This window comes from Rhea pennata, unplaced genomic scaffold (assembly GCF_028389875.1).
Source record: "Rhea pennata isolate bPtePen1 unplaced genomic scaffold, bPtePen1.pri scaffold_32, whole genome shotgun sequence".
NCBI classification, from domain to species: domain Eukaryota; kingdom Metazoa; phylum Chordata; class Aves; order Rheiformes; family Rheidae; genus Rhea; species Rhea pennata.
Window position 1 is genome coordinate 624068 of NW_026907679.1, and position 25921 is coordinate 649988.

The window sequence follows — 25921 nt, forward strand, 5'->3', positions numbered from 1 at the left end:
TCTGCCTCTTTGGGGGAGAGGAGGTGAGTATTTGTGGGTCACCCGGGGTATTCCTGACCAGCAACTTGCAGCTGATCCTTTTGTCCCACGTGCTGCCTGCCCGGCCTGGGAAGGGCTGGGTGGGACGGGCCCTGTTTGGGCAGGATATCAAGGAGGTCTGCAACTGTGGGAGTCTGTTATGTGCTGTGATCTTTTCTGTCTCAGCCCTCCAGCCCCTGGAAGCTGATGCCGAACCCTCCGTCTGTTGCCTGGTGACACAGACCGTGCTGAACTGAGAACTGCCCGGGAGCGGTCACCACCAAGGTTCAGCTTTGGAGCACTGGGTCACTGGCTCCAGAGAGCATGGCAGAGGTGTCACCCTTCTGCCAGGAGGTGACTCTGAGCAGCACTGCCACAGCTGTGCCAATGCCGTGGGGCTGCACACCGCAGACACGCAGGTGTGCTGGAAGGTCTGGGCCATGGCTGGTGTCTCCCGCAGCACAGGACAGCTCAACAACTCTAAGCGCATCCTGTCCCATTAGTGTTCTACCACTTCCTCCCCTTGCTCTGCTTTCCTCAAAGATAAAGTCCTGTTTCTTCAGCCCATGTGTGTGTAATTTTTTTTGGAGCGAGAGAAAGGCAAGGGGGAAGAGGGCAGTTGCTCTGCTGGACCAGGAAACACAAGGGCAAGAGGGAGAAGCTCTGTAGCCTCTACAGACACCCGCTGTCCTCAGGCCTTGCATCTGCTGTGCAAGGGCCAAGCTGGGGTTTGCCATGCAGCTCTCTTTCTATCACCAATGCCCACCCTGCGCCGATCCTGGGAATTGCTTCTTTCCTCTGCTCTCCCTCTTCCCCATGACTATGTGCTTCTGTTTTCCCTTGAAAGACCTCAAAAGCCAGGAGCCATCAGCTTTGATTCCCTGGGGCGCCCCGTAATCCGGAGCTGCTGGCGCTGGGGCCGTGTGTGACCAAGTCCCTTTCAGCGAATTCAGTGCTGCAGAACAGTCCCTTCACTATCAACCAGCCATAGGAGCTGCTCAGGGACACGGAGCAGTTCAGTCCAGCTTCCCCAGCAGCAATCCCACCACGGCCCCTGCACGCTGCAGGCTCACACCGGAAGCACCTGGGTGCTGTGGAACTGTGCACCGGGTTCTCTCTTGGCCGTCCAGCCGCACTGTTAGCTGTCGACCATCCTGTTCCTGGCTGAGGCCATCTGGTCTGTTGTGTACCTGTGGTCTGGCATGGCTCGACCGGAGAGTGAATGAAGCCCGGGAAGGATGAAAGCCAGCAAGACGCACAGCTCTGGTGTGCACTCAGACTCACCACGAGCTGGCCGGTGGACCCAGCAACCCATCCAGCAGCAGGGAGGCCCCCGAGGCCAAGAGCCAGGGAGAACCTCGATCACCTTGGTGCAGCTCCTCTGCTGGCACATCACGGCCATCCCCACTGTTTTCTGACCTCCATCTGCCCATATTCTTTTAGCTTTTTCCCCTCCAATTTACCCGCTTTCCTCATTTTCCATTTCGATGTTTCTCCAGCTTCCACTTTCTTTTGGTGCTCTTCACTATTTTCCACAGCTTTCTGCACTTCTTGCTTTGCACCATCTCTTTTCTGCCGTGCCTGCATCATCTGTCGCTGCTCTCCCTCCTTTTCTGCCATTTCTACCATTTCTGCTTTCCCCTTTTCCATCTTTTTTCCCCCTTTCAACGTTTTTTGTGTCCTCTTTTTCCATTCTTTCTCTGTTTTACACTTTTTTTCCTTTTTTTTGCATTTCCCACAGTTTTCATATAGAGCTTTTTGCATTTTCCACATTTCTTTCTTTTTTATTTATATTCTTTCCAAAGATTTCTGCTGCTGTTGGACACTTTGGGCAATTATTTTTTTTGAGGGGGGTGTGAATTTTCCTCTATTTCTTGCATTTTGTCCCATTTGAAGTGTTTTCAGGTTTTCCCTTTTTTTTTGATTTTCTGCCACTTCTCAGTTTTTCCACTTTTTTTTTACTTTTTTTTTTTTGCATTTTCTGACATCTCTGGCTTAACCATTTTAACCATTTTTAACCATTTTAAGTGTACTTGGTGTTCCATTTTCTTCATGTTATCCATCCTTTCTGTTTTCTCCATCTTCTTCTGTGATTTCCACCATTTTCCTTTCCTTTTCAGAATTTTCTGCTCTTTAGTCAGTCCCTGATGCTTTCAGTTGTTCTTCGAATTTTTCACTTTTTTTTTTTTTTTTTTGCCTTTTCTGGTGTTTCTGTTTTCTGCCATTTTTACTCCTCTAAGTCCTTCCCACCATGTTCTGCTTTTTTCTGCCCATTTTCATCAACTCCTACTTGTTCTACCACCTTCTTATTTTTGATTTTTTCAGCAATTCTGTGCATTTTCTTCCTTGTTTTTTTGGTACAATATCTCCCCTGCTTTCCACCATTTATTCTCTTTTCCACTCAATTCCACTTGGAGTTTGTTTCTGTGTGGAGTTTGTTTGTGTCTGTGTGTGTGTGTGTTCCTTGTTGCTTTAGGTGTTTTCCATTATTTTGGAGGCCAGGTTTTGGTAGGTTTTGCATTTTCTGCCATTCCTTGCGTATTACGATGTTTTCTGAATTTTTCTGTCATGTGCTAGCATTTTCTGCATTTTTCTTTTTTTTTCTTTTTTTTTTGCATTTTTGCCTTTTTTTTTTGCGTTTTCAGTCATTATGCTTTCTGCAGTTTTCCAGGTATGTTTTTTTCCATCATTTTCTGCTGTTTTCAACCCTTCTTTTCCCCCGCATTAACCATCTTTCTTGCATTTTCCACTGTCTTCACATTCTTTAGCATTTTCTGCTCTTTTCCTCTGCTTTATGATCATTCCTTTTCTTTTTCATGTGCTTTTCACACTTGTGTTGCTTTTCTTTCCATTCTGTGTCATTGCATCCACCTTTTTTGTGTTTTTATAAAACATTTTCTGATCTTCTGTATGCATGCTCAGCCTTCCGTTGAATATATTGGGGTTTTTTAATCTCTCTTTTTCTTTTACTTCATTTGCTATTGTTTTCTCTCAAGCTCTCTCTACTTTCACTTTTTACATTTCCAACTTTTTGGCATTCTTCTACTGTTTTCTGCTATTTGTGCATTCTCTGTGGGGTTTTTTAGTAGCTTTTATTTTGTGGGAGACATTGTGCTGAAGTTTTTTTATTTTTTTAATGGGATATTTGGCATTTATTTTGCAGGTGATTTTGTAGTATTTTTGTGTTTTCCACCGCTTTGGGGGTTTCATCCCAATTTCCATCATTTTCCCTGTTTTCTGCCTCTATGCATTTTTCCATTGCTTTTGCCTCGTCTTCCAATATTTTCCACCCTTTCCACTGTTCCTCGCCGCTTCCTGCCATTTTCCACAAATTGCTGAACTCACGGAGGTTACGGCTGAAGTACGTAAAGATGGAAATCCTACCTCAACTTGGGACTGGGAATCTTGCACAATTCATGGAGAGAATACGGTCTTCTCTGGTTGGAGTCGTTCGTTCAGGATTGAGAGCCGTTGCAAACGCCCGTTTCCCCTCTTCTGCTCTCATCTGGTGCAAGTCCTGTTTGTGGAGACCTGGGCGATGGACTCCTACTTGCCTCCGTTTCCTGCAGCTGCCTTGGGCTGTTTTCTGCTGCAGCTGGTGAGGTGTGGTGGTACCACCGGTGGTCTCCTTGGGTGAACATCTCCCCGGTCCTTTGCATTTGGAGAGGACGGTCATTGCCAGCAGCTGGTGGCACGGAGAGCCCTGGGGTAGGGCAGGAGCTCTGCGGTCCCTGGCTCATCCTTTGGGATCAACACCACGGAGCAGCACCTCCTTCAGCCTGAGGATCTCAACGTCCCATGAAATGTCTTGGAAATGTTTGTCTTCTCTTTCCTTTCTTCTCCCTCCTTTTTTTTTTTTTTGGGGGGGGGGTGGAACCGACTCACGTTGCCTCCAAGCTTCTAGCAGCAGCCATGCCCACCAAGGGCTGCCAAGATGAAACCGCACTCAACACGCTCACGGTCGCTGAGAGGAGGTCTCCGCTGATCTGCTCATCTTCATCCCACTGCTTACATGCAAAAAAATCCCCTCGTTTAACTGCAATTTTAAATCCGATATGAAAACACTACAATGCAGCAAAGATTTGAGGAAGTTTCCATGACTCACAGTCCTTAGGATTTTGGAAAAGCACTGGTCTAACGTGAGGAAAAATGTTTTATTCCCTTTTTTCTTTTGTTCCCACCTGCTTAGAGCTTTCCACCAAAGACAAACACGCATTGGAGAACGAGCTTTCCCCCACGCTTAAAAAGCAGCCTCTCGCCTAGAGATCAATGTCGCATTTAGCATTTCGCTAAATCCCCTCTAGATTAAATTAAACCGCGCTCTCCAAAGGGGAAGCAGCCGCCGAGCCCTGCCGTCAGTGACCGAGAGGATGTTTCCCGGATGCATTGGAAGGATAAAAATGATCCGTTCTCTTTTTGATCGTTGGAAGGCGCCAGTGAGGAGCAGCAAAAGTCAAGATTTCTATGATTTCTTTTTTTTTTTTTAAGTTTTGTTGCTATCGATAAGGTGCCTCTTGGCTGGGAGCACAAGAAGGACCCAGAGCAGCCTTTTGTTCCACGGTTTAAACAATAAAACTTGTTGCTGATTCAATATTTTATTTGACAAGATCAACCAGATCCAGCCACGAGTCTCAGTTCTACCACTGCCCCTTGGGGGACCCAGGCGTCCGGGTGCCCCTTCTCACCCCCCGCTCTCCCCCACATAGAGGGGACCCAGGCGTCCAGGGCTCCCATGCTGAACCCCCCCAACCCCACTCCCCTGGGTGAGCGAGGGGCCCAGGCGTCCGAGGTGCCCAGGAGTCCAGGCAACGCAAGAAGTCCAGGACAACCCAGTTCTCCAAGGGACTCAGGTGTCTGGGAGGGTCCCAGGCATCCGGGCATGCCGCCCCGCCCCTCCCCTGCACTCGTACAGAGGACCCAGGTGTCTGTGGCCAGCAGCGCCACACCCTCCCCCGTCCCCACACCTCCTCGGACGCTGGGCCCCCCGCGAGGCTTCCAATAATTACTTTATTTTAACATCTTTAATTACAGACAGTAAAGTGGGGGCCAGGCCAGCGGGGCAGCTCCTGAGCCAGTGCCCCCTAGATGGTCCCCCCTGCCCCTCCCCTCCATTGGTGGGGCGCCCCCACCCGCCCCCCCAGCGCCCCCCCTAGCGCCCCCCCCCCAGAAGATGGTTAGGGAATAAATACAATCCAGCGTATTAAAAGCCATCAGGGGAGGGGAGACACCCGGGGGGGGAGGGAAGGTGTCACCCCCAGGGGTGTTGAGACCTCGAGGGGGTCGTGTCATCTCGGGGGGGGGGGTCACATCATGCCCAGCTGCAGCAGGGTTTTGGCGTACATCATGGGTTGATGTTGGGGTGAGGCTGTGGGGGAGAGTGGCATTGGGTGCGGAGGGGGGGTAAATACCGCCCCCCCCCCCATGGCAAACAACCATCCCTGGGGCAAATAAACACCCAGATCTCCCTGTCCTAGGGGAAGGGGTAGAAATAGGCTGCTGCCCTCCACCCTGAGTGCTGCAGGTTTGGGGGGGCCTTCTGGAGGGTTGGGGGGCTACAAAGGGAGTTTTATGGGCCCTCCTGGGGTTGGTTGGGACCCTGGGGTAGGGGGGAGTTGGGAGATCCTGGGGGGGCTCCAGGGGTTTGGAGGGGGGCTCCTGGGAGGGTTTTGTTGTTCCAAAATCTGGGTTCTGTTACCCGGTGTGCAAGCAACCAACAGACACACAGGTTCGAGATATTTGTTTATTTCATTTCTGCGCAGAGATGGGGGCTAGGTGGTAAATCCACAAAGCTAGCACACCTTCTCCAACTCTCGTTCTTCATTTATACACACTTTCCAGGGAGTATTTTATACAAATCTTTCTATTGGTTACAATTTCACTACCTCAGGTAACCGCTCTGCGCTTGCGCTTTCACATTCTGGCCTTAGGCATGCAATCTCTGCAGGAGCTGGCCCCTAGAGCCCAGGGGCTCCCAGCTCGTGCCCTCTGCACGCACAGGGAGCTGGGATTCTTGAGTTTATTTGCAAAAGAGAAACCAGGAAAAACAGATCAGAAAACAAGCAAGTCGGAGCCGCCAGCTGTAATTTGCCTGGCTAGAGGCCAGCACCCAGCTGTGCATGCCGTGTTCAGCCTCCATGGGACTGCGCCCTGTGGCAAGGGCACCGCCTGCGAGGGTGTCAGCCTCAGCCCCGGCTCACCTTCCCGTAGGGTGCAGTGAGCCTTGGGCTGCCTGTGAGCTGGGGTGCCCAGCATGAGGGGATGTCCCTGCGGCGTGGAAGCTTTACACAGCTCTCTCCCGCAGAGCAGGGGGCTGGAGCTGCCTCCTGCCGCGTCTTTCAGCTTTTTCTCCCCCTCTCTGATATGCCCGTCCGCTGTGCTGCTGGTGCAGCCCTGTCCATCTCCTCCTGGCCTCCAAGGAGCCGTGTGGCTGGAGGTTTGCTCTGTCCCCCACCCCCTGGAAAAGACCCACTTGCTCTTCACAACAGAACAACCTAGGACGTGCCCCGCTGCATGCTGCAGTTGCTAGGGGAGCGATGACGTGCAGAAGCTGTCCCTGTTAGCTGGCTCACTTGTCTGATGACAGCACAGGGGCAATCGACGACGTGTGGCTGATGTCACTGCCGGCTGATTGTGACCTGCCCCTTGGTGGCAGGGGGCCAGCAGCCCCTCCCAAGGCCCCGGGCTATTGCGCAACCCTGAGCGGTGCTGTGCTAGCCTGCTCCCGGTTGGGCACGGTCGTCTTCTCCTGAGGTACCCTGTGTACCCCAAGGGCGCTGACGATGTCTTGTGTCTGGGAGAGAAGGTCCAAGCACTGCTCAGAACTGGGGGAAGTAGCTGCTTACGTCCCCGACCTCATTTTATCTGAGGACTTGAGGCACGAAGCCCGTTGCGTTCAGAATTTTCATGGAGTACTGCTCTTTGCGGACGTCTCAGGTGGGTCCAAGGCTTGTGAAGGGCGGGGGTTGAGAAGAAGTCAGAGACACGAGGCATTGGGACTTTCTGGACCTTTGGGAGCCCCGGTGCCACCTCTGGTGGAGACTGCATCAGAGGAGGCCTCTTTGCTGCTGCCATCTTCCACTTTGGGGGAAGCAGAGCTCAGAGGTGGCTGACGTCAGGAGGAACAAGGGGCTCCAAAAGAGGAGAGGCCTGGAAGAGGCCGGGAGTCGGCTAGTTGGGCTCAGCAGAGGTACCCAGTGCTAGGCACTCCTCCACGGGCTGCAAGAGCACGTGGGCCAGGGGCCCCTGCTCCAGGCTGTGTGGTGTGGGAGAAGGCACGCTGCCAGGAGCAGTGGCCAATGCGAGAGTGGTGGTTTCTCTTGGGTGGTACAGGCTCGTTGTCACAAGCCAGGTCAGGGCACGATGTAATGCGCACGCTCTCTGAGGTGGGAGCGTGAAGCTGGCGGCCATGTAGGCACCTGCTGATTCCTCTGTGCCTGTTTGTGCCTCTTTGAGGTTTCACTGCTCTGACAGAGAAGTTTAGCCAGAGCGTCAGCCTCGAGCGGGGTGCGGACGAGCTAACGCAAACGCTCAATGACTACATGGGCGACATTGTGGAGGGTAAGTGCCGTTCTGCAGGACTGTCTGGGACGGTGCCATGAGGCTGCTCTTTGGGAGAGCAGAGAGGTGCGCTAGGCAGCCTCCTTGCGCGTGCTGGGGGTTTCTGTGGGCGCTGAGGGCCACCGAGAGCAGCTGGGCTCTTGTGCTGGGGGACACTGGTGCTGAGAAATGGGTGTGTTATCTTCACTAGCTCCTTTGGGCAGTGCCCAGTACCGTAGGCACCAGTGCTGTGGTGCCTGTGAGCAGTGTAGAGGCAGGGCTGGAGCTGTGCCTTCCTGAATGGTGCCCCACCAGGCACCACTGCCCTTGTGCTGCTCAGGCAGCAGAGTGGCTGCTTCTGTGGCTTGCTTGAAGAAGGTGCAGAGGCAACTCTTCTCTTGCTTTCTTTCGCCTGCAGAGCTGCTGGGCTTTGGAGGAGACATCTTGAAGTTTGCAGGTACGTATTTCTAAGTGAAACTTCTCTCTGTCTGCTGCCACTGCAGAGGCGTGCTAGGGGAGAGGACAGAGTGAGCTGTGAGCTGGCAAAGCCCAGAGGGGAGGCTCTGTTGGCACGCAGGTGCTCCTGGGGAGCTGCCATCGCGGGCCCCAAGCGGGAAACTGCAGTGGGACAGGGCTGGTGTGGAGGTGTTGGGGAGGCAGCCTGGGAGCTTGGGGGTTGAGGCAGCATGGTAGGAAGGAGGGGATGAGAGAGGCCTCTCATCTCTGCCCTGAGTGGGACCGGCTGCGGGGGTGCCCGTGTTCCTGTAGCCACACTGTGCACCTTCATCCTCTGTGGGCATGGCTGCTGTTGTAGCTGGCCTGGGGGAGGGGAAGGCATCCCTGTGCCCAGAGAGCTGTAGTTGAGGAGGAGGCCTTCCGACGAGTGCATCTTCCTCAGCACGCCTGCCGGTTCCTGCTGTCCGTGCAGGGGGGTGCAGCTCAGGGAGCGTCAGGTCTCACGAGAGCCTTCCCCCGTTCCCCTGCTTTCTGCAGGGGATGCTGTACTGGTGCTGTGGAGAGTGAGGGAAACACAGCTGAGAGACACCATCAGCCTGGTGCTGCAGTGCTGCCGGCAAATCCAGGAGAAGTACAGCGTCCGTGACACAGACGTGGGCCTGAAGCTCCGACTGAAGATAGGTACGGGGTGTGCTGGACTAGCCGTGCCGTGTGTGGCTCCATGGCCCTGTGCAGGGCCACAGGGTGCTTTTCCACCTGGGGGAGAGGTGGTGATCCCTCGTGGGGCCAGTCGAAACCTTCTGCCTGGAAGGCTGTTGTGTGCTCTTAGGTAGCCGCTTACAAGCTGCCTGCACGCACCCTGAGCAGATGGCCAGCAAAGGTGCTGGTGTGCTGGGCCTCTGGGGTGCTGTGGCTGTGAAGACTTTGTCAGTGTCAGCTTCATGTGCCTATTTCTTGGCACCCGTTTCAGGCCCCTCTGTTGGCAGGCCCCACTTTGTACCCCCTCCCCATCGACACTCCAGCTGGACTCCGTAATGAAGGACGGGTGCCTCCAGCTGAAGCAGCTGAGAGGAGGAGCCTGTCTCCAGGGTTGAGCTTGAAACGGAGCCTGTGGAGAGTTGCCGCTGCGGGAGGCTGTGGAGGTGCAAGTGCTCTGCGCCTCAGTTGTGCTTGTCTTTCCCCAGGGATCTCTGCAGGGCACATGTCGCTGCTGACTGTGGGAGACCGCAAGGAGCAGCACTTCCTGATCCTTGGCAAGGCCGTGGGTGAAGTCTGGCAGGCGCAAAACCTTGCAAGTGCAAGTGATATTATCCTGTCAGCCAGCTGCTGGGAGCTCTGTAACCAGAGCCAGGTGAAGAGCAAGAGAGTGAAAGGCCAAGGAGCTGTGAAGGTGGGTGAGATGGCCTCTAGAGCTGTTTGGGGCACCTGGAGCTGGGGGTGAGGGAGGAAGGTATGCGAAGGCTGAGGAGATGGGCGTTGTGGGAGTTGTAGCTGTAAAGCAGAGGTGGAGAGCTGTAGCTGTTGCCCTTCCAGCCGAGGGCTAGCTGTGGATTGTGCTTGCTGGGTTTGCGGTGGGGTCAGGAGGGAGTGTCAGGGTTTGGTCCTGCTGGAGTCGTGGCGGTGTTCTGTAGACGTCGGGGGTGCGTGGCTGATGGCTGCACAGCTCATGTGCTGCTGATGCCAGCGTTTGTCCCAGTGCAAATCCAGCAAGGTGGCTTTGCTACACGGAGATCTCCTCCTCTTCTCTGGGAAGCGAGGGCGGGATGGAGGGAGGGTAGGAAGCATGCCCTGGGACTCCTGGGGAGGCCGATGGCAGTGCTTCTGCTGCGTGTGCCTCCAGGTTACAGGCGTGCAGCGGATGTCTGTGTCGGAGCACGAAGACCTTTTCTCCAAGTTCACACGAGCACAGCTGAACTGCCGTTCTCTGGAAATGCCAGGTGAGTGCCCCGGCTTTGCCTTGTGCTGTGCCTGCCCAGAAAGATGGGGACTGGCTTGCGGAGGGGCCGCTGGGGCCTGGCCTCTGCCCTCTCCCCCTTGCAGTTAGTTAGTGGTTGGGCTTGGGGCGCAGCTGCGCTGCAGCAGAGGCACTGGCTGCTTCCTGCTGCTTCCAGGGGACTGCTGTGGCTGAGCACCTGCCAGAGGAACACACGGGCAAAGGGCGGAGGATCTTGCTCCCCGAGTTGCAGTGCCAGCCCCTGCTTTGCGAGGCCCCCGTAGCCAGGCTCGTAGCGCCCTGCTGCCAGTGACCGCGTGTGTTTTCCTTGCGTAGGCGTCCTGAGGCCTGCTGTTACCTTGGCCCCTCATCGTGCTCAGGGGAAGGTGCTGAGGAAGTACATCCCAGCCAGTGTCCTGCGCAAGGTATGGCCACGAGTGCTGGGAGGTGCCTTTTGGGGTAGAGGGAGGGGAGAAGGAGATGTGTGTTGCAGAGCGGCAGTTCTCCAGACAGCAGGTAAGGCAAAGAAAATGCCCCTGTATGCAAAAACCTGGGAAAGGAGTGCTGCAGGGGCCAGAAACCTGCCGACTGTGTGCTCCTGCAGAGAGCGCGGAGGGTGAGGGCGGGGTGGATTGCCCTCTGCATTTTCCACTGATGTTGTTCTGGCCATGGCCCCGGGGTAAGAGAGGGATGCCTCCGGAGCGGTGACAGCGTTGCTGAGGGTGGCCCCTTGTGTCCATCCATGCCCAGTGCCTTCTTACACTGTTGTAGGTCTGCCTCGCGCAGGCTGACGACTGCTTTGCGCTGCGAGGAGGCTTTCTGCATTCCTCTGAGAGCGCCCGCTGCTGCCGCTCTGTGCGCTGTGGCTTGGTATCTGCTGCAGGCAGGAAGCGCCCAGGGCGAGCTGGCTGGTGGAGGTGGCCCGCTGCTGTCTTCCAGATTGACGACAGACAGCCCCTGGCGTGCCTATCCGAGCTGCGGCCGGTCACCTGCCTCTTTGTGAAGCTGCAGTTTGCTGCCAAGGTCAACCTAACGCAAATCTGCAAGGCAATCCAGGACAGCAGCGTGCTGATTTCGGAGATCCTCCGTCCTCACAAGGGCGAAATCAACAAAATCTCCATGTTTGATAAGGTGAGCGTGGAGGAGCAGTGCCTGTGCATGAGGGCGAGGGTGGTGGTGGAGAGGAGGGAAGCGGCTCTGTCTCTCGCATGGTGGGGAGAGGGGAAGCAGCTCTGCCTCGGCGTTGGGAGCGGTACCCTGTGTCCTGGGGCTGCCCTGAAGCTCTGCTGCCGTCGGCGGAGGCTGGAGTCTCAGGGCGGGAAGGGTTTGGTGCAGGCGTTGCGGCAAGGTGTGCTGCGTCTGTCCTCGGCAGGGCTGCACGCTGCTGTGTGTGTTTGGCCTCCCTGGAGGAAAGCTGCCCTGCGAGAGCGTTTGCGCCTTGGAAAGCGCGATTAAAATCTCCACCGCCTGCTCCGGGAGGCTGGGGAAAATCGAGTGAGTGGGGAGGCGTGCTGCCTGGGACGGCCTGGGGCGGGGGGTGCGGAGGGGTGCCAGAGCGCCTGGCTGCTCTGCACGTGCAGCCCGCTCAAGCTGGCGTGTCCGCTGCCGGGCTCTGCCGGTCCCCGAGGCCTGCGCTGCCGGGGCAGACGGCAGAGCGCGGGGACGTGGGGAAGGGGCAGCGGTGGGCAGGCAGGACTGCGCACGGGCACTGCTGAGTCCCTGCTGCTCTGCCTGCGCCTCAGGGCAGTGTCCGTGGGGGTCACCAGCGGGACGGCGTTCTGCGGAGTCGTCGGCCACCGCGTCAGGCACGAGTACACAGGTACGAGGTGTCCGTCTGCGGAGCGGGTGCCCGGGCCGCGTCTCTGACAGGAAGAGGCAGAGTGTCGGGGAAGAAGCTGTGGGCCCTGGGCACCGGGCCAGGACGAGGGCTTGGCCTGCGGCAGCGCGTCGGGACCGGCGGAGGCGGAGCGGGTCCCGCCGTACGACGGGGGACAGGCTGTGAGCCTCCTTGTTGCTCTCGCTCGTGCTCAGCAGGGTTTTGTGCTGGCCTGTGCTGCAGGGGATGCAGCCGGCAGCCTGGAAGGGTGGTGCGGGTTGCTCTCCTGAGTACGTCAGCGCGTGCTCTCTCTCTGTGGCAGTCATGGGCCAGAAGGTGAACCTGGCTGCCCGGCTGATGGAGCACTACCCGGGGCTGGTGTCCTGCGATGCGGCGACCTACGCAGCGTCCCGGCTGCCCCGGTCTTACTTCAAGGAGCTGCCGAAGGCCCAGATGAAGGGGGTTGGCGATCCTGGCACTGTCTATCAGTACCTGGGGATGTCGCAGAAGCTGTGAGTGTGCTCTTTGAGCAGGCTGCCTGGGGGCGTGGAGGCACCCAGGGTGCAGCTTTGGGCAAAAAGAGGAGCTGTGCAGAAAGAGGCCAAGCTGCTGCCCTCCCCAGGCCTCCCACCACTGTGGCTGGGAAGAGGGAAAGCCATAGCACGGCCGTGCTTTTTGCCTGTTCACCTTGGTGCCTGTTGCTGTTGGGAAAGTAGGAGTGATGGCGTAGGGGTGGAGAGGGCTCTCGGGAGTCCGTAGGCCCAGAGGGGCCTGTCAGCCCCTGCCCAGAGGGCCTGCAACTCTGCTTTCTGCCCTGTGCTTGCTTGCTGGCACACAAGTGGCAATGCAGTGGCAATTGTGACCCACCCAGGGGGTATTATCTTGGCAGCTTCTGAGCAGGAAGCTCTTGGAAAGCACTTTGCTCCATGCTGGTCCCCTGGGAAAGTGTGGGTGGCCGGGCCTGTCTTCCTGCTCGCTTGCTGGTGAAACTGGAGCTGTTCCTCTGGGCCAGGCTTGTAGGTTCTCTTTGGATGATGTTTTGGCCTCTGTTGCTTGCATGTTGATAGCGTGTGCTGTGCCAGTGTGGTCAGAAGCCCTTGGGCTTCCATGTGCTGGCAGTTTTTGCTGTGCTTGTTTGGTGTTTGCACTCTCTCCTGAATGAGCGTGAACTTTGGTGGTGGGAGCGTGGGCAGGCTGCCATTATGCTCAAAAGAAGAGCGGGTAGGCAAGAGTGTGTCCTCAGCTGCACGCATGACTCTCTGTCCTCCAGCTTCTGCCTCCTTCACTGACTTTTGTTTTTCTCTCCCCCGCTAGCACATTTGGCCTGGATCTTATGGAGGAGAGGTCAGAGTACGGCCCCTTGCTCGGTAGGTGAATGCCTTGCTCTTGTGTATACCCATTTCTTGCCCTTGGTAGCTGCTAGTACCAGCCTGGGAATGGAGATGCTTTTGCAAGGGATGGTGTTGCCTGCAGTGCCCATCAGGTTTGGGCTCATAGCTCGTTCGTAAGGTTGGAGATGGGCCAGCAGTGGAGGTGGGAATCAGAGTGAGACGCCTAGTGCTTCCTGCCTTCCTGCACCGTTTGCGTGTCAGGAGCTTTCAAGAACGCAGTTGCTCCCAGGCTCCAGCAGGAAGGTGGGGCTGTGAGTACCCTAAGGCAGGCCTAGCTGCAGAATTGTAGCTCTTAGGGTGGGAAGGAGCCCTGGGTGCGGGCAGGCTCGCAGGTGCGGTGGAGGGAAGGTGCAGTGGCAGCAAGAGGGAAGGCTGCCCAAGGTTGTTGGCTTTTGAGCTTGCTACAGCAGCTTGCTTTTTGTCTGCCTTCACAGGTCGCGAGGAGGAGATTACCCTCTTTGAAAGTGCCTTGAAAGCCTACGGGACTTGTCGCGAAAGCAGCATCCTAGCGTTTGAGGGTGTGCTTGGCTCTGGAAAGAGCCATTTACTCACTGAGCTGGCATCTTTAGGCCAGGCTGCTGGCCACAGGTGAGTGTTTTGGAGCGCTACCTGTGGGACACTTCCCTTGCCCATCCACTGATGTTCGTGGCATCCTCGAGCCCCTCTGCTAGTGCTGCTGGCCGTTGGCCTGCAGCATCCCTGAAAAGCCTCCTGGAGCCGCTGGTATGGAGCAGCTGCACGCTCTCCTACTACGTCTTGCGGGAGCTGGAAATGGCTTGTGGAGCCAGGGCTGTTGCTCTTGCAAACTTAGGCCAGGCTGCAAGGGCTGGCAAGAGCCCAAGCTGCGTGCTTTTCATGCAGCTGGAGAGTAAGGAGAAGGAAAATGCTGGGGGAGGCGGGAGTGGTGTGGTGGAGCTGCCAGAGAAAGGCTGCTTGCCCTTGGGCTTTTATCCCCAAAGGCCACTGCGGCAGCCATGGCTTCCCGTAGTATAGGAGGCAGATGGCAAAGCTGTGGCATTCAAACACAAAGGCCCAACTTGCTCAGTCCTTGCTTCTTCAGCTGGCAAGTTGCTATGCAGTGGGAGGTGCTGAGAGCTGTGGAGACACCGGGTGTGGTGGTGGCTCTGCCAGGGGCTTGGCAGCAATTGCCCCTCTGTGGCTTTTCCCTGTAAGAAGCGGGGAAAAGCTTGGCCCTCTGTGAAGCACTTGGAGGTGTGCGGAAGAAGAGTCCGTCTGGGGCTGTATGTCCAGAGCTCCCTTGCAGACAGCCCTGGATGATGTGTCTCTTCTCTGACAGTTTTGCCTTGGAAGTCTGCAGCTCTTTGCGTTGCTCTCTGAATCTCGGTCCCTTTTGCTTTTGCGTGGCAGGGTAGTGGCCGTGGAACTGACAGAGCTAAACCTGAAGCAGGTCTACTCTGCCCTCCGTATGGTGCTGGCCATGGCCCTGGGCCTGCAGGCATGTCAATCGTGCAGTGCCAGACAGCTTGTGCTGCAGGCAAAGCTCCAAGGGCTGATGGCAGAGAGCAGCTACTGCCTCCTCAACGACGTCTTCCTCGTTAAGGTGAGAGCGAGGCCCTCTCTGGCCCTGGCAAAGGGCTGCTTGTGAGCTTTTGTAGTTTGGAGGCTCTGGTGGGGAGTCGCTTGGCTCCCTGGAGGGAAGAGCAGGGGCATATAGCGCAGGCTTCTGTTCCTGAGCGCAGTGGGCAAAAGGCACTGAAGAGCAGCTTGGAGATGGGGCTGATGACCTTGTGTTGAGCTGAGTGCTGTGTGAGTGGTCTGCTGCCTCCCGGGGCTGCCATCACAAGCAAACAAGCAGAGGGCTTCTGTTCTCAGCTCCCGGGGGTATCTGCACTGCGTTGTCTCCTTGCAGCTGTGTTGGGGAGAGGGCTGATGGTGAGGCCAGGAGAGGCATTTTGCTGGGTTGGTGTTGTGTGGTGGGTAGGTGTGCTGCAAGCCCTGGAAGGCTGTTTCTCTATGACTGTGCTTTTCTGGGCAGTTTCCCCTCTCGACGGCAGTTTCCCAGATGAGTGGCACTCAAAGGCAAATGGAGCTGGAGTTGGTTTTGAAGAAAGTGCTCCAGAAGGTGAGCTCTCCTCTCCCTCGTGGGTCAGAAGAAGACACCAATGCCACAGGCGGAGGCTTCAGGAGGAGAGTGGTGGGAGCTGGCGGGAGGACGATGTACCTGAGTCCTTACCCTTCAGAGCCCAAGCACCCCTGCCCATACCCCCGATACCTTTCCTCCCATAAAGTTGGTGGGCACGTGCTCGGGAGGAGCAACAAGGTTCTTCTGTCCTACTTTGCACAAGAGGCCTTAAAGTCTCAGAGAAAGTACAAGTCAGTAAGATTCTGGATGCCTAAGTAGCTGGGGAGAGGAAAGAGGCTTCAGAGCGTTCTCTCCGTCTCTCTCTCTCCCTCTCTGTCTGGAGAGGGAGAGAAAGAGGCCAAAGTTGATGCTATGGAAGCTACTTGAGAACCCATCAGAATCCCCGCAGAGCAAGCTGTTTGTTTCAGACTGTTGAAGAAGATGGCGTTGTATTTGTCATCGACAATGCCCACTGCATCGACTCTCCCTCCTGGAGTCTGATGTGGAGCGTGCTCAGGGATGTCTCGATCTTCATGGTGATGAGCTTCACTGCCAGTCACTGCAGAAGACAGAGGCTTTGCCAAGCTGCCGTAGACATCCTGAAGTTGCCGAAAACCAGCTGTGTTCGTCTGGGAGAGCTGAAGCCTTCCGCTGTAGTGCAGAAAGCCTGCCAGGAGCTTGGAGTTGTCAGCCTGCCCCAGGATCTAGAGACGTAAGTCACAGGCAGGGCCTGTGAGCTCTTGCTGAGGGCTTGAAGCTGTGCAGAGAGCCAAAGGGAGTGAAGCCCTAGAAAAGGCAGTGCAGAGCTTCTAGGAGGGCCAGTGCCTCTAGCCAGTGGGACATCCTGGCAGTTGTGAGCTGCAAGTGGGCAGCTGCCTAGGCACAGAGCACAGGAGGTGTCCAGCCTTCTGTGTTGCACTGGAAGGCAGGAAGGAAGTGGTCCTGCACGCTGGCATGTCTCAGGGGTGGCAAAGGCATTAGTCTGCGTGGTGAGGCTTTGAGGGGTGATTCACGGGGGCAAAGGTTCTCACCGGTGCCGGAGAGCATCGAGGCTGTTGGGCACACGAAAGACAAGGCTTGCTTGGGGCTCTATCTGCACTGCTTTTCCCGAGGATTCCAGCAAAGGCTGTATCTTCCGGGTGACTCAGGCCCCAAAGCCCGTGGGAGTCGTGGCCCTTTCAGAAGTGAGGTGGAGCTGTGGTGAAGACGTTGGTTTCTGTGCTCTGCCTGAGTGGCTCAGCACCCACCTGAAACGTGTGCGTGTGCGCCTGCCTTTGCCTGTGTCAGTGAGTGCTGGATGTGCTCCTTTGCAGGTTGCTGACGCAAAGAAGCTACGGCATCCCCTATTACTGTGAGGAACTGCTGCACTACCTTCTTGGCCACGACATGCTCTTGTTCCACCCACTGGGGAAGGATGAGAAACGAGAGGACAAGTGGGAGAGCCTCTTCAGTAAGCACCTTTGTGGCCAACTGCCTAGTTGCTGTGGTGCATTTTCCCCAGCGCATTCTTGCCTGAGGCTTCCCCTGTGAACTTGGCACTGTCAGCTCTTGCAGCCATACAGAGCATGGTGTGGATCAGGTGTGGGTTTGTACAGGCCTTGCTGCTGGGACAGCCCAAGCCGAGGCAGGGGAATTCTGGTGTCTTTGAGAGGACAAGTAAGGGTGCCATGGCAGCCAATTTCAAAGGAGGAGCAGAGCTGCTGCCTGCACTCAGATGAGTGCTGGTCTTGTCGTGAACTCATAGGAACACAGGTGCTTCTTCTGGGCCAGTGTGGTGAGTCCTGTGGCTGGAATGTTCCTTGTGCACAGCCACAGGGCTGGATTGAGTCCGTCAGTGACACATGGTGCCAGGTGCTGTAAGGCCTGCTAGGGGTGAATGCTGAAGGGTTGAGGTTGGAGGGAGCTGAGGGATGTTGGGTGGGAGGCATTTAGAGGACCAGACAGAGGGCCTGAAGAGTTGAGTGTGTTAGCGAAAACACTTGAGGGCAAGGGAAGGCAAATGGATGCCTGGAGTCCACAATGCCTGGTCTGCTGCTTCAAGGAGAGCTCCTGCTGGGGTCAGGCTCTTCTCTATATGGGTATATGGCATTGGTGCACTTTATGTTCTGCCGGACACCGTGTTTGTTGGTTAGAAGAAACTTCTTCATCAGCAGGTGGTCTGAGGACTGTGGCTTTTGTGAGCCCCTGCCGTCCTTCTCCTCTGCCTGATAGGCCAAAGCGTAGTTTGAAGCCTGCCTGAAGGGGTGAGAAAGAGCAATTTCTGTCCCTGAGCACAGCTGCTTACGAAGCTCAGTGTGCAGGGCGAGGGCAGGCAGGCGCAGAGCAGCCTGACCGCAGGCTGGCTTTGGGCATGCTCTGGCTAAAGAGAGCGAGAGATTAAACACAATACCCCGGTTAGGCACAAAGCGGGGCATGCTGCTTCTGCCTGTAGCATGCCCCACGCGGGTGGATTTTCATGGGGACGTTGGAGGTGCTGCTGTCTGACCTGTGGAAAATCCCTTCTCTGGCCCTTTGAGTCGCTGCCCAAATTCTTGGGATGCCCTGGAGAACTCTGCTCTCTAGCCGATGTAGGCGTGTTATTTAAGAGGCATTGGAATGTGCATGTATTTCCCTGGGCAAAAGGCAAAGAAGGTCACTTGCAAAGAAGTGTGACATCAAACCCAGCAGAGGCGAGGCACAGGCCTTGGGAACTTGAATGCCAAAGTGTGAAAGCCCCCAAAGGTGCTACTAAGTGAAGGCGGCAGTGGTAACACGACCTAGGGATGAATGCCAACCAGCTTGCCATGGCTCTGGCAGCAGCCCTGAGTGACCCCCGATTTTGCATTTGCACTGGCAAGGTGCCTGCCTCTGGGATGACGGCAACACTGCTGCCTTCTGCCTTGAGGCGTTGCCTCCCCAGTCAGGAGGTCTGGAGCCTTTGATTTGGGAGTGTTTGGGGAAACTGCCTGGCAACTGCTAATGTTAGGGAAGGGCTATGAAACAAAGGTATGCAAGGGAAGTGCTTTGCTCGTCTTAGCGAACATGTTTGGTGCAGGCCAAGTGCATCAGCCCACCTGAGGCAGGCCTTGTTCCCGCTGAGGTGGATTTTGGAGTGTTTGCAAGCAGGAAGTCATGACATGAATTGTCTCCCTTTGCTAATCGCTTTCCCCTGCTCCCTTGTGCCGCTCAGCTTCTGTGATGGAGGCTTCAACCACTGCAGCAGCACGGAGCTCCAGCGCGGGGAAGGACCGCAGGGTGTGCACCATGAGGCCGGATGTGACCCTGCAGAACACTGTACTTCCCCCTACGTTGAAAGGTGAGGGGCTGAGCCGCGCTGCGGCAGCTGGCAGCAGTGCTGGGTGCCTATGCCAGGGCATGAGCTGGAGAGTGTGGACCTCGGTGTGCTGCAGAGTTGAGCCTCTCCCCTCTGGGACTAAGCTGGGCAGGTTGCTTTGGTGCCATGGGATTGTCCGCAGAGAAACATGCATGTTGTCTGCTCTGAGTGGGATGGGGTGGGCAGGGGGCGGAGAAAGGAAGGTATTGGGAGCAGACTGTTCTCAGCAAGAGAAAATGCATTTCCAGGGGATATTTGTCATGGCTCCGATTGAGCTTTGAACTAGGCTTTGCACCTCATTGTTCTGTTTGTAATTTCTTCTGCTTGTGGGGGCCTCAAGGCACTGAAGCCCAACCAAATCCGTCTTGCAAATCTCTCTGCCTGTTGTTTTCTGGGCTGGCCCAGAAATCGCCCCATTTCTAGGGGGTGCTGGATGGGAAGCTGTGAATGAGCATGGCTGCCCTCGAGCCGAGCCCTGGCCGAATGCGGGTGGCAGAAATGTCCCCCGTGTCTAAGTGTTCTTCTTGAAGGAGCTGCTTTGTCCAAGAAGGGGAAAGTCTTGTGTGACCAAGGGAAATGCGGGGTTGTGGGGAGCTCTGAGCTGGCCTCAGCGGTGCAGGAAAAGCTCTCTGTCTGTGTGCCCTGTGGACATAAATAGAGCGCAGAGCTGGCAAGCTGCATCCCCGGACATATGCATGTGCTGGATGCTGCCCTGCTCATCCGTGGTGGGGGAGCGTTCGTCTGAGCATCTCTGCTTTCCCGCATCCTTGCTTCCTGGGGGTCAAGCAGGAGCAGAGGCATCTTGAAGACACGTGCCCTGGGTTGCAGTTGTCCAAGGGGCTGGGTCCCTAGGGAAGAATCTACCCACTCAAGTGTTGCAGCTAATGCAGGCTGTGATGGTGGGGAGTGGGCAAGGGAGAGACGTGTGGCTTGCTTTTGGCAGGGATTGCGCTGGCTGAGCTGGACAGCATGAAGCCCTCGGAGCAGATGGTTCTGAAGTGTGCAGCCATCCTAGGGCCGCTGTTCAGCACGGAGCTGCTGTTCCACATCCTTCCCGGGTGGAGCAGGGCCAAGCTGAACAAGGTGCTGAATGCCCTGGTGAGATGCAACATCCTCAAGTGGCTGAATGCTGCCAAGGGGGCAGAAGAGAGCAGTGTTCCCACCGAGGGGTCAGGCGCCTCTCTGGAGGAGGAGAGCGGTAAGAGGTGGTAAGGGGAGCCTGGGAGCACTGCAGGCTGCTGCTGCCGCTGTCTGTGTCCCTGGTGGGGCTCCCCAGAGAATGCCCCCTGCCCGGAGGAGGTGTGTAATGCTCATGGCACCCCGGGGAGTTAGGGATGGGTTGTTAAAAGCTCTGACAAGTCCATTTCCGAGGAGCCTGTGCTTTGTGCTTTGTGCTGGAGGGCAATATTGCAGTGAGGTGCTGCGAGTCCCTCTGCTGCCCTGCCTGCAAGCACAGCTCATAGCCCACGTACGAGAGGGAGTACGAAAGCCCAGACCTGCTGACCCAGCCTCCCGCTGTGTGCAGATGAGGGATTTAGTGTGCATTGATCTTTATTGTCCCCTAGCGCCGGGGGAGCGTAGGAGGCTGGGAGTGTCTTGCAGAGTGGGCAGAAAGAGCTGGCTGTGTCTTGCTTCTGCTGCTGGCAGCATCCCCAGCTGCCGCCTGAGCGCAGCTGCACAGCCTGTTGGCAGGGAGAGCAGGCCAGCAGCCTGTTGCGCTGGCCGTGCTAGTGTGAGGAAGGCAAGGTGGGCCCTTTTGCTGTCTGGCCCGGAGGCTCTGAGTGCAGGAGCGCTGGTTTCCTGCCAAGGGCCTACGCCAAGGCCTGTCTTTCATGGTGCAGCTATGGCATGCGTGAGCTCTGGCCCCAGCTCTGGCCCCAGCTCTGGCTGATGGGAAGCCCCGTTGCCTTTCAGATGCCCAGAAGTCATCCGTGGAGGAGAGCAAGCAGAGGGCGAGGCTGGAGTCTGGCGTGCTGGCCTTTTGCGCCCCGCTGCTGCAGGAGGCTGCGTACGAGCTGTGGCCGAAGGGACAGAGGGTGGCCCTGCACCACAAGTGTGCGGCCTTCCTGGAGAGGCACGCGCACAAGTGCCAGTGCTGCGGGGGAGGCGACTTCGTTGCCTTCCACCGCTTGGCCCTCGGCAGCACGCAGGAGGCCGAGAGCGGAGAAGAGCATGGCAGCGACTGCTCCTGGCGCAACTGGGAGGCCTCCCTGGCGACCAGCGAGGAGATGAAGTCGGACGAGCTCCCCGCCTCTACGGGTATGCTGTGTGCCCTGCTCTGGAGCCTGGGACCTGCCCACTCCTACTGCACACTTGTTTCACGCAAGCGTGGGGATGCTTCCAGTGCAAGGCGGATACTGTTGTAGGACTAGTTCATTTCTCCACTGAGCACAGCTCCACAATGAGAGCGATGATGTGTCCACAGCGTAGCACCTTTCTCCCCTTGCGTGTCCACCTGCATTTTCCCAGAATTACGGGAGGGCAGCCCATCTCCTGGCAGAGGTGCACGCATGGCTCAGCAGGCTGAGGTGTATTAACTGGTGTGTCTAGTACACTTGGTGAAGCTGGGTTAAGTCTGGAGTCGAGCCCCACATGGAAGGCAGATGTCAGGGAAGGAGCTGGAGAGGGAGCTGCCGCCAGTGCCTTTGGCTCTGCTCTTCCTCCCTTGGTGCTACAGAATGGCAAGAAGCAGCTCTATGGCATGTGCAGTGAGGAGGTGTTTAATGCCATGCTTTCTTTGCAGATGCTTCAAGTGGTGTATCGAAAGAGAAGAGCTTCTTGGAGGAGATTTTTCGGTGAGGAGCCAAGGTTTTGAAGATGATTTTTGGGGGCAGTGGGGTGAGGGTGTGCAGAGGAGATAAGCGGAGTTGCCAGCTTGAACTGCCCGTTGTGAGTCTAGCATTGGCAAGAGCAGGCCTGTGAGAGGCAGCTGGGTTGAGATGGCCATGGGGATGCGTATCTTTGGGAAAACCAGTGGGATCCCAGTGCTGATGGTGATTTGGAGTGGAGCAGCCCTGGCTTTCTAGCTGTTAGAGAGCAGTGTTGCAAGCTGTGCAGGGGCAAAGCAGCCCCTGGAGGCAGGGTGGCTTGTGGAAGGGGACAGAAATGCCAGCTGGTCTCCCTGCCTGCCTAAAAGAGCAGTGTTCCTCCAGAGCCGGGGCAGCAAAGGCACCAACAGGATCGCTGCTCCTGCTGCTTTGTTACAGCTATGGCCAACGGAATGGCTTGCCATTGCTGAAAAGGGGAGCTGTTGCTTCTCGTGCCGGTTCTGCCCTGCCTGAGTCCACTGTGCCTGTGCTCTGGGGCCCCAGGGCTCCTCAGAGTGCCCAGCATTTACTGGTCAATGTGCCCACAGTGTCAGGGAACAAATCTTGCCAAAGTGTGCTGTGTGAGTGAGTTGTCCTGGCTTTGCTTGCCGTGCGGGGAGAGCCAAAGGTCTTGAGGGAGGAGAGAAGGCGAGAGCGGAAGGGAGGAAGGAGCATGGGGGAAGTCATAGCAATGATGGGGGGCTGCAGCCCGCTCCGGAGTCAGTGGTGTCAGTTGTAAGCTGTGAGGGCCCAGGGAACTCTGGGTGCAGGTCACTGTTGTGTGGGGTAGAAAGAAGGACTGAGCGAGCTCCCTCAGCACGCCTGGGAAGGCTGTGCAACCCACAGCTCCCGTGCGGTGCCTTCGTGCGTGTGGCCTCGTGCTGTGCTAGAACGTGTCTTTAACGTAGGCTGAAGGAGCGGTGTTGGTGACGCTGGTGTGTGCTTTGGTGTCTTCTTTCTCCGTGATCTTGTCTCCAGAGCGGCAAAGCAGTTTCTGGCTAAGACCGAATGGATGCCCAAGGTGCCCAGCAAGACCCAGTGGACGCAGGGTGTGGAGTGTTCCTGCAGCTGCAAGGCCATTGTGGACTTGGTGCTTGTGCCCTTGGCTCAGCACTACATGGCAGTGGGCAATGACGCCAGAGCCTTTTATTATCTACTGGAGGGTGCGGCTGCCTACTTGCACGTCTCCGACAACTACCTGGTGAGTTGCCGTGCTTGCCAGAGCCCACTGCCCGTGGAGTCCTCTCAAGTGCCTTGCCCTGAGCAAGCACATTTCCCCACTGCAATAGGGCCTGCCTGGGGGCTTGCCTTTGTGGGACTTGGGGATGAATTGGTGGGAGGGAGACCCAGCGTTTGCCTCCTGTTTGCCTCTCCTGTGGCAAGAGAGACAGGGCCGTGAAGCAGCCCCTTGGTGCAAGGTGCACCTCCCAGGAGGTGGTGCAAAGGAGTGTTTGTGCGCGTGGTGTGAGAGGCAGCGTGACTATGCTTGGGTGGGCATCACCAGGGGTGGGTGCAGGCCTCCTCAGCAAGATGCTGGAGGCACCTGGGAGTGCTGGGGCTGGGGACAGGCTTGGCAGCGATGCTCAGCTGCTCTCTGTGTGCTTGTTCAAAGGCCTTCCGGAACCTGAAGAAAGCAGAAGTGCTGAGGACCTTGGTGGCTAAGAAGGGAAACGCGCTTGCTTGCTTTGAAGAAGCCACTTTGCTGAGCCTCAAAGGAGAGGTAAGGTGACAGGGTGGTTTTGGTGGGCTCCCCCGGTGGGTGGAGTTGAATGCTTTCCTGTGGGGTAGGGTGGGGTGGGACAGGCTCTCTCTGGCCCACCTCACTACAACTGCTCTCAGCCTGCTTTCCTGGGGCCCCTTTGCCCCCTGGCCCAAACCAGCTGAGGTCCTGGCCTTGATTCCACCAGAGACATGCAATTGGTTATGTGCTGAATCGGAGCCCTTTGGGAGCCTTCCCAGTATCCTTGTTCTTAGCGTTCCCAGTAGCTGGGAGGCTCAGGATTCCCAGCTGTGCCTGGGGCTGCTTGACGGACTGGGGGTGAGCTTTTGTGCCAAACGGGACTGCCTTGAAAGCCCTTTTGCTGTGCAGGTCTGCTACCATATGGGACAAACGGAGCTGGCGAAGACAATGATCAGGAAGGCATTGAGCCTTCTGAAGAGGAAATTCCCCACGACCTCCACTGGCGCCGCCTTGCAGCTTGTGCTGGAAAAGTCAGAGCATGCCTCTCACAAGAAGAACAGAGACTCCTCCGTTCCTCAGGAGGCAGGGTAAGAAGCAGAAGGGAAAGCAAAGGCTCCTCTAGGCAGAGGGAAAGCTGCTGAGGGAGCAGGAGGCTAATGGGTGGAACAGCTGTGGGTTGTATTGGGCAGCTACTGGGGTGTTGGCATGGGAGACGGTGTTGGTGAGAGCAGGTGGTGTTAGTGGGGAGCAGAGTGTGGAGAGGGGAAGGGAGTGTGCTGGCAGGAGCAGGAGGTGGGCCTGTTGGCGTAAGCGGAGATGAGCTGTGAGAGGGAGGAAGCTCAGAGGCTGTAGCCAGGCGCAGGCCTCCCGTGCAAGGCCCCTTTTCCTCCCGGTGGCCAGCTTTGCTTGGCCTGCCTAGGCTGTAGTGCCAAGACACCATCTTTTGCAGTCACGTTTCCTGGGTGGTACTCCTTGGTTCTGCCGCTTGTATCGCTGCGGCCGTGCCTGCGTCAGCTGCCCTTCTGCAAGGAGGTGCAGCCGTCTCCTCCATCCCCCTGCTTCCCCCATCCCGTGGGACTTGGCACAGTGCGCCTAGTGGCTGTGGCCCAGCAGTTTCCCTTGTGTGGCAGGAGGCAGAGGCTCCCCTGGCTGTTCCGGCAAAGCCACTGCCTGTCCTTACTGCGGCAGCTCTTCAGCCTGGAGAGCGCCTCCGGCAGTCGGAGGCTCTCCCGCCTGGCAGCACTCATGAAGGTGAACACGGCCGAGGAGTCCGAGGATGCCAGTCACGTGAGTGCCTTCTCTCTGCAGCAGCAGACCCATCCCTGACACGGCTCCTTTTCCCTGGCCTGGCAAGAGTACCAGCAGGGCCTGCCCCCGGCAAGAAGAGCCCAAAGATGGACGTGTGCCTGCCCTTTTCTGGATGAACTTCCAGAGGGTGTGGGTTGCTGCTGCTTTTGGTAGTCCCTCGCGTTGGATTTGTGTCCTAATTGTGAGCATGGAGGTGGTTCTGGCTTTAAGGCAGCACCACTGTGTGTATTCTGTAGTTTCCTCGTGGCTCTTGATAATGCTGGTGTGCAAGGCCGGGGGCCCCTGTCTTGGCACGGCTGCAGTTAGCAGTGGCAGTAGGAAGAAGAGTTGGTCGTATGGGTGCGCGCTGTGAGAGTGGAAGAGAAGAGAGAAGCTGGCAGCTGGGTTGTGGCCTGTCCCCTCCAGGCCAGGGAATTGCCCTAGAGAGACAGTCGTGTGCATTGTCGTGTTTGGACCCTTCTAGGTCCTCTTGTCCTACCTGGAATATGCGCTGTGCTGCCAGAACCTGGGCTGCCGGGAAGAGTGGCTGCAATACGGGCGGGCGGCCATGCAGCTTAGCGCTGAGGTGCAGCTCTTTGGAGGAGGGGTATTAAACATGGCCAGCTTTGCCCAGGCCCTGTCCCATCTGACCCTCAGCCTGGGAAATCTGCCTCTGTCCGTCGACGTAGGTAGGTACTGCCCCCGCCGCCTGCAAGAAGGCATCTCTGCCGAGAGAGCCGGTGCAAGTCTGCTTGTCCTCTTCCCAGGCTATCGTGCTGAGAGGCTCTGCATGGAGCTGCAGAAGCCTGACCTGGGCTACGTGGTTCTCAGGACCCTCTTCACGGCACTCTTTCTGCAGATGAGGTAATCCCGGTGCTGGAGAGAGTTGGGGTTGCGCAGTGTCAGGGGTCAGGGACCTTTGGGTGAGAACAAGCCTGCTGGAGGAAGTGGGACGGAGTTGGGAGGAAGAGCAAAGAAGGGAAAACGAGGGAGAGAGAGGTGCTGGGAAGGGGAGTGGGAAGTGTCTGGAGGTGCTGCCTGGGCTCCCAGCCCGTGGAGAGGCTCCCTGGAGGCTCGTTGTGTTCCTCCCCAGGTACCCGGAATGTGAGGTAGTGCTGCGCAGGCTAGAGAAACAGGTGTCTGGAGCAGATGAGATCGTTGGGCAGGCATGCTTCTTCTGCTGCTGCTTAGACCTCTTGCTTGATGCTGGTAAGTGCTCAGTGAGGAGGGCCCCCGAGAACCTGTTTGCTGGGCAGGCAAGGCTGCCCCCCTGGACCTGTGGGCCAGAGCTGGGGGCTTTGTGCAAGGTGTAAACAGGCAGAGCCCTCCCAGCACAAGCAGAAGTGCACCGTCAGTACAAGACTTCCAGAGACTAGAGTAGACAATACAAGAGTTCTGCCAGGTCTCCCTGTCCTCTGGAAACACGGAAACAGTTGTGCTGGCCAAAGCAGTTTTTCTCCTGGTGGAACAATGACCCCAGAGCCTCCAGCAATCCTTATATTTCCTCCACAGAGCTTTCCGCTGTGCGCGTTTCTCTCTTCGCCTGCATCCTCGTTATTTTTTTTCCCTTTTGCGTTTCTAACATGGGAGCCAAGAGTAA

The 25921-nt window shown here is 56.8% G+C and overlaps 1 protein-coding gene across 1 annotated transcript in view; it reads left to right on the forward strand.

Moving 5' to 3' along the window:
• Positions 1–25921, forward strand: part of LOC134154502 (adenylate cyclase type 10-like) — a 47620-nt gene that overhangs the window by 12343 nt on the left and 9356 nt on the right. The window contains exons 11-39 of the mRNA XM_062601175.1: positions 1297–1388; positions 6788–6951; positions 7471–7575; positions 7973–8011; positions 8548–8691; positions 9195–9400; positions 9851–9947; positions 10280–10368; positions 10883–11074; positions 11316–11437; positions 11686–11762; positions 12082–12271; positions 13074–13126; positions 13585–13738; positions 14519–14711; positions 15147–15233; positions 15662–15945; positions 16547–16683; positions 18403–18528; positions 19490–19744; positions 20461–20805; positions 21290–21341; positions 22332–22554; positions 22966–23073; positions 23443–23621; positions 24165–24321; positions 24806–25010; positions 25089–25185; positions 25415–25530. Of these exons, the coding sequence (XP_062457159.1) occupies positions 1297–1388; positions 6788–6951; positions 7471–7575; positions 7973–8011; positions 8548–8691; positions 9195–9400; positions 9851–9947; positions 10280–10368; positions 10883–11074; positions 11316–11437; positions 11686–11762; positions 12082–12271; positions 13074–13126; positions 13585–13738; positions 14519–14711; positions 15147–15233; positions 15662–15945; positions 16547–16683; positions 18403–18528; positions 19490–19744; positions 20461–20805; positions 21290–21341; positions 22332–22554; positions 22966–23073; positions 23443–23621; positions 24165–24321; positions 24806–25010; positions 25089–25185; positions 25415–25530 (4288 nt within the window). The remainder of the gene's footprint in view (positions 1–1296; positions 1389–6787; positions 6952–7470; positions 7576–7972; positions 8012–8547; positions 8692–9194; positions 9401–9850; positions 9948–10279; positions 10369–10882; positions 11075–11315; positions 11438–11685; positions 11763–12081; positions 12272–13073; positions 13127–13584; positions 13739–14518; positions 14712–15146; positions 15234–15661; positions 15946–16546; positions 16684–18402; positions 18529–19489; positions 19745–20460; positions 20806–21289; positions 21342–22331; positions 22555–22965; positions 23074–23442; positions 23622–24164; positions 24322–24805; positions 25011–25088; positions 25186–25414; positions 25531–25921) is intronic.